Consider the following 12,489-nt stretch of genomic DNA (forward strand, 5'->3'; position numbering starts at 1 on the left):
AAAACAAAGGAGACCTCTCCCCCACTGTCCGTGCTGCAGACAGCACAGTACAGGAGAAGGATGCAGGGGAGCAAGTGCAGCTTCTGAAAATAAACTGCATTCTTCTTCTGCCCCTTCACTCTTGGAACCAGTCTTAAAGAACTTAATATCCAGCATAAACAGGACAGATGACAGGGGCTACAAGCATCATAAAGTCACCCTAGGACACAAGCCAAAGCATGATTATATGAAATTGTGCCATAAGGTGCCCACTAGTCTGAATAAAAAGTTATAAAGTCTGGATTGGCTGTCTCAGCTGATGCCCTGTGAAGGCTGACCTAGAACAGCGACTAGACAGAGCTAAAAATTAAAGTAGGGATTTATTAAAAGGCCTCAATGGCTCCACCTTGGGCAGCACAAGAGCCCAGCCAGGGCTACACCCAAGATGAACCAAAATGGTCACAAAATGGATGACCGGTCATCGGGTCTTTCACTTTTATAAGTTCTGGTCCATTTGCATATTGGGATTAATTGTCCAATTATAGCTTTAGGTTATGAAGTCCATTCTTGTTTTTCTCTCTTAATTTCATTGTTTATCCTCTTGGGACTGAGATCTGGATCAGTTGTCCTTGGTCCCCAGCTAGAAAAGGAATTTTTTGTCTCCCTATTCTACGAGGAGAGCTCACCATCTCCTAATATGAAGCTCAAAACTACACACTAAAGCAGCACAGAATCTGAAAAATAGAAAAGCTAAAACCTGAGGCGTCAAGTTGCAGAGATGTTCCCTGTAGACATCTGCATTTTACTACACCCCTCCATGAGTCTGGCTGACATCTGTCCTGGAAAAACTGTGGCACTGCAACTTTTTCCTAAAAACATCTTCCTACAGGAGCTCCCAAGAGAGGTAACCCAGGGCTTCTGCAGATAGGGGAAATCTTTGCATGCAATGAAGTGGGGATTAATTCCTCTTCTTTATTTTCTTTCCTGAAGGTACTGAGTGAGGGGATGAAGGATATTTTCTCTTTAAAATCCTGATGTAGGTAAAGACTGTAGTTTTCCAACTACTGTTACTGATTGAGGCAGAGTTGCAGATATTTTAATGGAAGTTTGGGCTGAGTTTGTGTCTGCTGTTGCTGTGTTGCAGATAAATTGTTTACAGCCTGTCTCTAGAGACAAGTGAAAAAAGTTTCTCCTATCCCAATTTCCTTGTAAATGATATAATTATCAGAATCATCGCAGCAAAAACAAAAGTCTGCTGGATCACAGAGACATGAAGTTCGAATTTAATGTTTCTGGGGCTTCTACTTTTAAAAAATGCCTCTTCAAGAAGAACTGCAGCCTACTGTGTAGAGATGATAAGGATTAAAAATGCTTCCATAGCTCTGGCTTTTGTTTCCCCTCAGAGCTGGGATGTTGTTTGCTCCTGTTCCTACAACACCTTCATCATCATCATCTGACAAAAACCTTATCACCAGCTCTGGTACTGATAGTCCTGCAGCAGTGATTTCTGCTCCTGTCAGCACCAGCCCCTCTCTGTCTTTCAGCACACCTGCTGACGTGTGCTTACTGCTCACATTCCAGTGCTAATTTCCTCAGTGGCTATTAACTTCCATGAGCACAAGATACAGGATAAAACTGAAGGCATGGCTGGTGGCTTTTGGCTGAGAATGTGCCCATATCTCTTCCCTTCCCAAGGTGCTCCTTGCTCCTGGCAACTCCAAGGGTGCTGGCTGTGATGAGCAGTTCCAAGGAGGAGGTGGGAGCCAGATCTCAGCTGTCTTCAGTTCACATTGATTTCTAGACTCCTACAGATTTTCCAGAGAGGCTTGATAGCTAGGAAATTTATGTTTCATGTGTTAGTTTTACTTTTCTCATCTGCCTTTTGGCACCTGTCTTAGTGCACAGACTGAAAATGTCTGGAGGATCTCTCTGTTTCTCATGGGCCTGGCCCTAACCTTGTCAGAGGAGAGACTGTGTCAGGATGGGCTATCCCACCTCTGGGCTTATTTCCCCTTTGCTCTGCAACACTTTTTAATAGATGACAAACTTGTGGCATGGTGTGCCAGACTCCTGTGATGGCCACATTTCCCCACGTGTCCCACAGCTCCTGTGATGGCAGCATTGCTCTGATGACAAAGGAGCTGAGTACAGGCCAAACAACCTCCTCAATTCCCTGCTTCCTGCACATTCAAGGGGGAATTTGCAGGGAACAAAAGTCAACCAGGAGATGGCACAGCCAGAATGTGGGCTCCTGACCCTTTGCACTCTTTTCCTGTGGTGTTTCAGAGCAGAACATGGAGCAGACGATTTGCCTTGTTCATGCTTTGCTCTGGGTTTGGTTTTTTGGGTAAAGGATTAACCTCACTGTGAGTGCTCCCAAACAAGGTGGTGGGGAGCAGGTGCTCAGGGTCTTCTGCAGGCAGGTTCCAAATACTCACTGGAAATTAAATGTCAGTTTGAGTTACTGGAGCTGCTTAGCACAGACTGCAGTGCAGGACATTGACAGCAGCTGTTACCTCTGTAAGGATTCCTTTCCCAACAAGGATGAGAGCATTCACATCATCTCAGGGAGTTGTTTCTTGCTTTAAAATGACCCAAAAGGTAGATTTAAAGTGAAGGAAGGAAAAAAAAAGAAGCCTAAACAGTCTGGAGGGAGCCTTGCTATTCCACAGGAATGTTGGAGCATGGTTTACTTTTGTGCTTTCCTGGGGCCTTGTTCCATCTGTATTTGCTTTTTACTCTTTGCTCAGTCATGGACATCTTGATTAAAACTGTTCTTCCAGCAAGGAGGCAGAATGTAGCATCATTTAATCTGAGACTTTTCATGAATGTCTCAAAGCAAAAAGAAAAAAAATTATCATGCACTAGTTATTAGAATAAAGAATTTATTTGGTTATGGCTTATTAAGGAGGCTCACCATGCAGGTTTTATATTTGTCTCTTCCTAGTTTCCAAAGGGGTGCTGGGTTTGCTTTCAGACAGTAACCATGCTGAATGGGGAGAAGATGGAAAGATGAAGTGGGAAGAGGAGGCAGATCTTACCAAGTTCCCTAAGCTCCACTCTGGACCTCCAGCTGGGAGCTTTGCTTCAGAGAGCAGAATAAAAACAAGCAAACGTTGGGCTCGGTAAGACAACATGATTAAGGAATTGGCAACTGAGATCTTGTCTTTTCCATTTCTGCCATTTACTCTTCATTTGCCAGTGGGAAGCAGGTAAGACGTCCAGAGAGGAATGAGCTCCACAGGGAGCCAGAATTTACTCAGGTCAACGAAGAAAGTTGTCCTCAGCCCAGCCTCAGGCAGGTCTGGCAGCTCTGTGCCAGCCCCAGCAAGGGCTGCAGGGCAGATGTGCCCTGAGACCCAACAAGTAAAGTTAAAACATCCAGAGCCTGGTCACTGCCAACCCGAGTGAGGTCTGGGACAACATGGGCATGACAGCAAATGCAGGTGCACGTCCCAGGTACAGCACTGGCCTTGTACCTGTGGTCTCCCCCACTAAATGTCATTTCTCCCCATTGCAAACAGCAGACTCCACTGGTCTTCCCATGGGAACATTCCACATAACCTCTCTTGTTCGCTCAATTTTTTTCCTTCCCACCCTTGAAAGAGGCAGTGTTTATTTGGCTTGAGCTTGTAAACAGAGCTTGGATGGGTTTATGAGCTCTATGCCTGAACCCATAGACAATTACAAACATGGCTGGTTGCCTGGCTTTGTTAATTACTACCAGCAAGGCTTCATTTTTCCCTCTGTGGTTTCCTTCTGAATTAGTGAGGCACTGCTCATTGGCTCTCTTCCTCTTTGGGATGCCACAGTTGAACATTATGGCATCCAGATATGCCAGTGAGCTGAGAGTATAAGCTTGATTTGTTTGGACAATAAAAAAATAAAAGTTGCATTTAGATAATTAAACAAAATAACAGCAAAGCTATTTTGTACTGTTGCAATCTGTCCTTCCCTGTCCCAGTGCTGCATTTTCTTGTTTCCTGATCTGCTGGAAACAAAGACTGGAGTAAGCATCGCCAATCATTTCTTGGTTTTGCTTTGAAATATTACATTTCTCTTCTAAATCTGGTCTAGTGGGTGTCAGCTGATGGGACAACACTGATGATGTGCAGCAAGTCAGCATGTGCCAGTTTGGGCTCAATTCAACCAGAAATAGAACTTCCAGAAACTTGCTGCTTATTTAGTCACTCAACACAAAATAACTGCAGTAGCAACCAGGGTGGTAAAATAATGTTTTATTCCATGAATGAACAAACACTACCATGCCACATCCTAAAGTTCTTTCTACAAAAGATTGTGGACAGAGCAGATTTTTACGTTTCTCAGTTCAAGTTCATTTCAGGCTCTCGAGCCTGTTCAGCGTAGCAAAATCTGGACACGCAGCATTCTCGTGGTCTGTTTGGCATTTTGCCAGATAAAGCAGATTTACACCGTAGTTCTTGTTCACACAATGTCGATGCACTGTAAATTAAAGGAGATAATCCCAACCAAACTAGGTAATTCCTGTGGTTTATCAATATATTTTTTTCATGATGGTCAAAGTACAACCAACATTCAAAGCTTAAAATAAAGGTAAGAAAAAAGACACACTAAAGAACACAATGGAAACATCATCATTGCTGTCAGGATGTGAGTTTACCCACAGTACTATGGAAAAAGTAGGATCTGGCATTGACATTCAAGCTGTTAAAACAAGAAAAGAAATTACATTAATTGTTATATTTCCAAGCTAGTGCTTCTAAGGAGTCCTGATCAGCAAAGAAGTGTTACGCATGCATGTCGAACACAAGACTAATATTGGATTGGGGATCTGACAAAGAGCTGACTTACATTCCTTTATATACAACAAAATGAAATATACAGTATTAATACTGGCTGTACATTTGGTCAGAATATTTTACAAGGAGCGACACTGTCAAAATTCTTATGACGCAGTACGTGGAAGTGGATGGAGGTTGGATTCCTTTCTGAAAGCTGAATGTTTTCACAAGAAGTTTTAAAAGTTGCTTTCCACTGCTCAAATGAACAGTTAGGCCTTTAAAAACAAAAAAATACTCCTTTTTTTTTTTTTCTTTTTTTTTTTTCCTTTTATGGTTGTCCAAACTAGTGTGAACAGAAGAGATAATTAAATGTGTTTGGAATACGCTAATCATTGACCTGGAATAAAACTAAGCCACACACAGCATGTGCAATAAATCTCTGCACATTGTTTAAATGGCTTTACAAGATGATGTGTGAGGTCTCTGGTACAAATTCCTGTACCACAGCCTCACCTAGCTGTTCCCTAGCAGGTACCAACCATTTGTTCCAACTCTAAAGAAAGAGAAAGAATAATCATGACTGTCGCATATTTTTCTACATCGCAATAAAAAATATCTCAAGGTAAGCTGATTTAGCTTATTTATGTGCATATTTTTCAAGGCTGCCAAAGAAAATACTCAATCTTGCTGGCAAGAGCTATTTTGGGAACCCAAGAGTGAGTTTTTCTTTGCTCTATTCCAATAGATTTTTTTTAATATCTGGGTAGCTCAAGTCCCATTGCCTCATTAGACCCCTGAGGTCTAGAGTGAGTTGGTTAATTTGTTTGATATTTTTTTCCCCATCCAGAACAAGCTGAGAAGCTAATAAGGTGAGCATGAGACCCAATGAACAACAGAAGTAAAAGCCATACAGAATTAACAGAATAATTACAGGAAGGTAAAGATCAGTGTAACTATAGTGATATTTTGCACAATTGGGTTTGTGTATCCTGTAGCAATGACAAACCTCTTGAAGATAGAAAAGAGCAGGCAAGTGTATGAATCTGTATCTTTTAAAATAATTGTGCTATAATCTCCATTTATTAGATTAGGTTTTTTGTTCTGACACAGTGTGATGCTAACTATAGTAACCTTAATGTGGATGATGGATTTCACTGCTACTGCTTGACTGCAAAGAGACATCAAATCTTCCAGTCCTCAAAGTGGTTTCTTGGGGTGTTCCTTCAAGTTCAACTTCTTAACATTTTCACTGTAGAAGTCATTTTGTGGCAAAAAAAAAAAAAAAAAAAAAAAAAAAAAGACAGAAAAAAAACCCCAAAAACCAACCAAAGAGAAAGAAGATGTTGGTTGTGATGGATTTATTTCAGACAGCAGTTTCTGCTGAGTTCACCATGCTTAATGTTCTTCCATTTAGGAAGGAGTTGCTGTCAAGTAAAGCAGAGGAGCTGCTTTCAGTTTTTTTTTTTTTTTTTTTTTTTTTTTTTTAATACATGCTAACAACACCTCTTTTTTCAGGAAAAGGATCCAGTTGCATATTGTCAGAGATATCTGCCTTGTGCTTAGCACGGACAAGTAGGGTTAATCATCTTCCTCCTCTTCTTTCAGTGGGGCTAGTGGGAGTTTGTCTGGAACCTGGAAACACTCCACAAAGAAGTTGACAATGGACTGGTACAAGTGCTGCTCAAAGGCTGCATTGCTGAAGTAATGGCTTTGATCAGGGTAAATCTGCAAAAAGAACAGGTAAATACACACTTTTCAGAGCTGAAAGTCTCAGGACTGACCACCCAGAGCTGCAGCTTGATCTGCAAACACACTGTATCTCCTCACCACCGCAGGGCTTCCCATGGATGCTCGTGAGCCCAGGGAAGTTTGGGCATCACAGTGCTCTGAGTGCAGACTGGCATCTTCTTCACAAGGAAACTTTTTGAATTAGAGGATTTTCCATTTAACTCTGTCCTGGAAAGGTTCAGTCTAAGAAGAACCAGCCCACACTTTCCTTGTGAAAACCAAAAAATTGTGCAGTTTTGGAGAGAAATGGCATTAGGTTATACTGACTAAAATGAGGGCTTTAAAGCAAAAATATAATAAATATTTCTGGAGAAATAATTAAATTGAAAAAAAAGTAGTGAAGCCAGAAATTAAATAGTTTAAAATCAACTTCTCAATAAAGTGGAGCAGGTAACTTGAAGAGGATCACAAGGGGTTGTCTAGGCAGGGATGCTAGGGTGGGTTCATTTTCAAAGATTTAATGGCTTAGACATGAACCATTCAGCAAAACAGAGATATAATTTGGTGGAAAGTGGAACTGTGCCATTCACAGTGGGATATCAGATTTAGGTGACATATATATTTGTAACTTTTCTGGCTGATTTAATTTAAAACCCTGTTTCCCTGAAAGTCATCCTGAATTTGTTCTGTTCCCAAAAAAAGTCAACATGCATCAATTCCTTAGGGATATGTCCCTCACAGCCTAATTCACTGTAATTCAATAATTGCTCTACAACTGTCAGACCAAAACACTGATGTCACATAAGCATGGGGCTGATAAAAACCTGTTATATGCTGGTGCTACTTCTACTGCCAGCCTGAGTTTGCAAGAGGTTTTTCAAACCTTGCTTCATAACAGCTGCTTGAGTTCAAATAGGGAAATAACTGTTCAAATAGGAAAAAAAGAAACATATACTGTACCTGCAAGCTGTAATTAGCCTTTGCCCTAATTAGGTGTGTGATAAGGTCTGTAGTATGCTGAAAATGGATTTTTTCTGTAAAAACAGATTGTAATCATTAAAGAGACACATTTAATTAACAAAAATCAAAGCTATCACAAACAGAATGAGCTCAAATGATGGGCTAACTTACCATCAGCAGTAGCATGAATGATCAAAAATGTCTGGTCCTTTAGTAGTGAGACTCTGTGTGATAATTTGCTGATCTGTGAAGGTAAAGGTTGCAATAAGATTAAAAAACTTGCTAGAAATTAGCAATTTATATGGAGGCAATAGAAGTGCTTATTTTCATTTAATACTTTATCACAGGATAACAAGCAGACAGCAGCACAGCATATTCTCCTGGCTACTTATATAAATCCAGAGGTAAAACAGGTCCCTACCCTGTGCTGGCAGGGCAGTGTCAGCAGCAGGAACATGCCAGAGACCCTCCTCTGTTCTGATAATATTCAATAAAAGCCTGAACTGTAGAATACATGGAAAATATCAAAGTGAATAAAAAACACTGATGAAAAGTGTGCCCAGGTGCCTATGCCTAATAACAGTTCATGCATCTGGAGGGACTTTGGTGTGTTTTGAAAGTCAACTTCAATGAGTTTTGACAGCCTGGGGGATGATCTGATATGAAATTCAAGTGTCCACTGTTGAGAACACCTTTGCCCTCAGCAGTCTTTCAGATGCACAAGGGAATATAAATACAAACAATTTCTAAAAGAACAAAAAGCTCTCACAGTAATGTAGAGATTATGAGTGTGAATTTTGAGAGACAATGGACTCACAGTTTAGGTAGCCAGGATAAATCTTCCCTTGTGAGGGCACAGGGTGGTATCTGCTTTCTCTGTGAGAACAGTGCCAGACCTTTGCTACCTTCACATCTTCTGCCTGGAGACAAGGCTTAGAAGCTGAACTAGATTTTCTCTATAACAAATTTTGTTTGTGTGACTATTCTTTATCTGGTTTTGCTTCCAAGTAATTTCAGCACAGGATCCAACTGATCCCATCATGTATATTAAGCAATGTCTTTATTAACTGGTGCTGTGTTTCCTTTTCCATGTCCTGCTCAGTTCTGGCACAGAGTTCTGCCTCTCTGAAAGTTTAAGAAAGTCAAACTGAGTTTCACTTGAATTTGTTTGTCTCAGAGAAAATCAAAGTGGCAACACCATTGGCAAGAACTTTCAAGGAGGTCGTGACACTGTGTCCTCTTGGGCACATTTGAGTCACTCAGCTCCTTCAATCTCTAAAACTGTATTTACCCAATTTAGAGAGGCAGATACAAGGGCTAATCAATAAAAACTTTATCCATGATTATGATTAAGACAAGAAAAGCAGTAAGCAGGCTGAAGGACACCTTCAGAGCTCCACTAGTGAGTCCCTCTTGCATAACCTTGCTTCTTCCCCAAAGAAGAACACATGGAGGGAGAGTTAAGACTCAGTTCACATTTTATCAGGGAAATGCAGTGTCCATGCAGTTACCTCGTATGCTCTGTTATCAACCCCGTGCAAGCCCAAGTATCTTTCAGAAAAGGCTGAAGCTTAAAGAGAAAAATGAAAATATCACTTTCAGTCATGAATACACTGGTGCTTCTGAGTCAAATATGGCAAATGCTAAAAAACACCTTATTTTCTAACATGGCCTTAATTATAGAGGATGCATTTCTAAAAGATTTTGAAAATGCACTAAGGATATGTGTGATACCACAGTCTGTCTTTATCACCACGTACTTCTGGTTTCTAAATAAGTCACAGAAAAACCTTTCTTTTTTCTTTCTTTGTTAATGCAACTGAGATAGAAGAGCTCTATCATGTTGTGTCCCTTTCTCCTTTCACACAGGGCCTTCTCCATCAGCAGCAAGTTTCCTTTGGTCTCAGGGAAAACTGTAGAGCTCCTGAAGTCTGGCTGAACACCACTGACTTCCCTGGCAGCCCCTGATTTTCACTGGCACTAAGTGCAAAGGGAGCTGCTATCCCTGAGAGAAAGGACCACCATGTGCAGGGTAGTGCTGTGGTCAGAGGCAGGATGGGCTGGGCAGACTGGACCTCAGCTTGCATGGATGGGTGCCTCAGGCAGCAAGGAAGCATGTCCAAGGCAGTGGGGCTGGTTGGTGGCAAAGGCTGGAGGGGTTTAAAGACAATTCTCCTTTATTTAAAAGTAGCAATAATGTGATTTGATTACTGGCTGGTCCCATTGGTGCCAGTTAAACTGCTTTAATGGGGAAAAAGTGTTTATGGCTACTCCTAAAAAGACACAGAATATAAAATAAGCAGGATTTTGGGAAAGAAAGATGGCAAGTGGGAAAGGATAAGGAAGAAATATAATTTGTGGTCATCAGGAGGGTCTGTGGACTGGGGAAGGGATTTACCATATAGTCTGAAGTCTGTCACTGGGGAAAGAGCAGCTCCACAAGCGAACACCTGGTTGTCTTCACCAGCTGGAAGCATGTAAGTGCTCAGGTAACCACCATAATCCTGGAACAGAAACAGGACAGGGACATCACTGTTCCTGCTGGGAGACACTGCTGCTTTTGGGTACAGAAACAGAGCAGCTGAGACACTGCAGCAAATGCTTGGCCATTACAGAGCCTTTAACACCTTGCCCTGGAAAAACACAAACCAAGGGACAGCTCCCCGGTTGTGACATTCACATTCTCTGGACAGAGAGACATAATTCTGTCTCAGAAGCACAGAGAGAAGAAGAGAAAACAATCTTTATCTCTGCTCCTTTGTTTTGCCCATGTGGAATGTGGTGTGGAGATTGTTTACCTGCAGTGATGGCTGGGTTGGGTTCTGGTGAAGGTTGTTTGGGGTCAGTGACCACTGGGATCCAGCTGTGGCTCGGGCTCTCAGCACAGAGTCACAAGTTGCAGTTAGGTAAGTAAGAAGTAAGTATGTAGAATAGGATACTATCTCTTTAAATAGTATATTAATGTAATATAGTATAGTTTTAATAAAGCTATCCTTCAGCCTTCTGATCTGGAGCCAGACATAATTTCTCCCCTGAGTCAGGGTCTGCTTCACTTTTTACTATACTTATATTTTTTACTATACCTGGTGACATGGCTGGCACCCTCCTGAAGGCAGGAGGCTTGTGTGCCCAAGAGCTGACCCTTTTCATCTCACTTTATGGCTGTAGCTCTAACCAGATACGTTAATTCTCCAATATGTTTACCCCAGACTTTCTCTACTTAAAATGAGCATCACAATTTCAGCGTCTGCTGCCAGCCTGTTAACAATTCCCTGCAGAGATGCTGCTCTACCTGCAGCTCTCCTCGCCCACTCCAAGCCCTTGTCTCCCAAGTAAACAATTTCTACTTGCAGTCCCACTCTCCTCTCAAACTGTGTGTATTTTACAGTGGCTGTTTCTCAGCCAGGCACACACAGCAAATCAGCCTCCAAAATCCACAGGGTTGTTGTACACATGAGTTAGATGTACCCACAGGCTTTAGGAGACAAGGTGAAAACGAAATGAAAGTTTGCAATGGGAAAAAATAATGAACTATCTGATGATGTTTTCTGAGCAACAGTCACTTTTTTCACTTGGGAGTTAATTTGAGAGAAGTCATTGATGAGAACATTGCTGAAATGAAAGCCTCCATCTTTAACATCACTGGGCAAGGTGCAGGCTATCAAAAAATAAATAATAATAAAAGAATCACCACTAACATTCTATTAGTCAGGGTTTAACTCAGCTGTTTAGCCATATCAGCCAGCTGGGACAGCAGAGAAGAGCAATGTCAGAACATTACCTTCCCAAACACACCAACTCTCGTTTTATCAATGAAATGCTCCTGCAGCATTGTCCTAGAACACGAGAGAGGAAAAGCAATGGGTTAAAAATATTTTTCCCTTCAAGAGCAAAAACAGTGTGATTTTAATCAGCTTTAAATTAAACTGTCCCCAGAAAAAATGGTTTGAGTTGAAAGGGACCTTAAAGCTCATCCAGTTCTACTTCTCTGCCATGGGCAAGGACACCTTCCACTATCCCAGGTCACTCCAAGCCCCATCCAACCTGGCCTTGAATACTTCCAGGGATGGGACATCCGCAGCTTCTCTGGGTACCCTGTGACACTTCTCACACCCTCTCAGCTAAGATTTTCTTCCCGATATCTAATCTAAACCTGCCCCTTTTCAGTTTAAAGCCCTTCCCTCTTGATGCAGACAATCTAAATCAGGTGAAGCTGCTTTCACATGAATCTCTCTGGTTTAATCTTGCAACCTCATGTGTTGGATTTGACCAAGAAATAGCAACAAATAACCTGCACTACTTCTGGAAGCTATTGCACAGCTATTGCAATACTCTGATATTGGTTTTAACGTGATTATGAGCAGAATAAATCTAACAATATGACAGGACTTGACATTTAGGGTTTTGCCCTGGTTATTCTGTTTAAAAAGTTTAAGGATTTAAAGACGTATTTTTTTCCAACTAACAGGCAAGCAAAAGATTAATGTAGGAACAGATATTCAAGCTTACTTGTTTGTAGCTGTATGACTGTACAGAGCTAAAAATAAATAGGCTTTGAACATGTGATACAGATAAGTGTGCTCTAATTGAGCTCTGTTTAAGGCTTGTTTTCCTCCCTTCACTCTGGTTGACATGAGCTCCCATGTACAACATCATCCCTCCCTCCCTGCTCTACCCCACACACCGTTAACACAACCAGGACTAACGAGTCTCGGGTTAATTATCACAATGAATTAATTTCTCCAATAACAGTGCCATTCACCGGACAGCTTCCAGCTGATCCTTCTCTTCCAGAAGGCCCAGCCTCCTCTTGACCTCGTGCAGTAACTTGGCTCCCTGGAAGCCGCTGCCGCGCCCGTCGAACTTGAGCACGATGGCGCCGTGGGAGCTGACCATGGCGCTCTCCCACGACACCTCGAACCTCTCCGTGACGCTCTGGCTGCCAGGTGTCCCATCTCTGGAACAGAAATGGCCATCGAGGAAAGGCAACAACACCAAACAACCCCCCCAGGGCTGTGGGATTGCCCCATCGTGCAGGGCAAAGGTTTCTGCAAGGATG

General features: G+C 41.9%; 1 protein-coding gene across 5 annotated transcripts in view; it reads right to left on the reverse strand.

Moving 5' to 3' along the window:
- Window positions 1-6,233: 6,233 nt before the first annotated feature.
- DPP6 (dipeptidyl peptidase like 6) overlaps window positions 6,234-12,489 on the reverse strand; it is a 546,530-nt gene continuing 540,274 nt past the window's right edge. For all 5 annotated transcript variants that reach the window (XM_031503790.2, XM_031503789.2, XM_021543891.3 and 2 more), the window contains exons 20-26: window positions 12,193-12,387; window positions 11,212-11,266; window positions 9,829-9,934; window positions 8,942-9,000; window positions 7,602-7,674; window positions 7,431-7,504; window positions 6,234-6,467 (exon numbers count right to left, since the gene is read on the reverse strand). In XM_031503790.2, the coding sequence (XP_031359650.1) occupies window positions 6,321-6,467; window positions 7,431-7,504; window positions 7,602-7,674; window positions 8,942-9,000; window positions 9,829-9,934; window positions 11,212-11,266; window positions 12,193-12,387 (709 nt within the window). In that variant the 3' untranslated portion in view covers window positions 6,234-6,320. The remainder of the gene's footprint in view (window positions 6,468-7,430; window positions 7,505-7,601; window positions 7,675-8,941; window positions 9,001-9,828; window positions 9,935-11,211; window positions 11,267-12,192; window positions 12,388-12,489) is intronic.

The sequence above is a fragment of the Lonchura striata genome, chromosome 1 (assembly GCF_046129695.1).
Source record: "Lonchura striata isolate bLonStr1 chromosome 1, bLonStr1.mat, whole genome shotgun sequence".
Taxonomy (NCBI): Eukaryota; Metazoa; Chordata; class Aves; order Passeriformes; family Estrildidae; genus Lonchura; species Lonchura striata.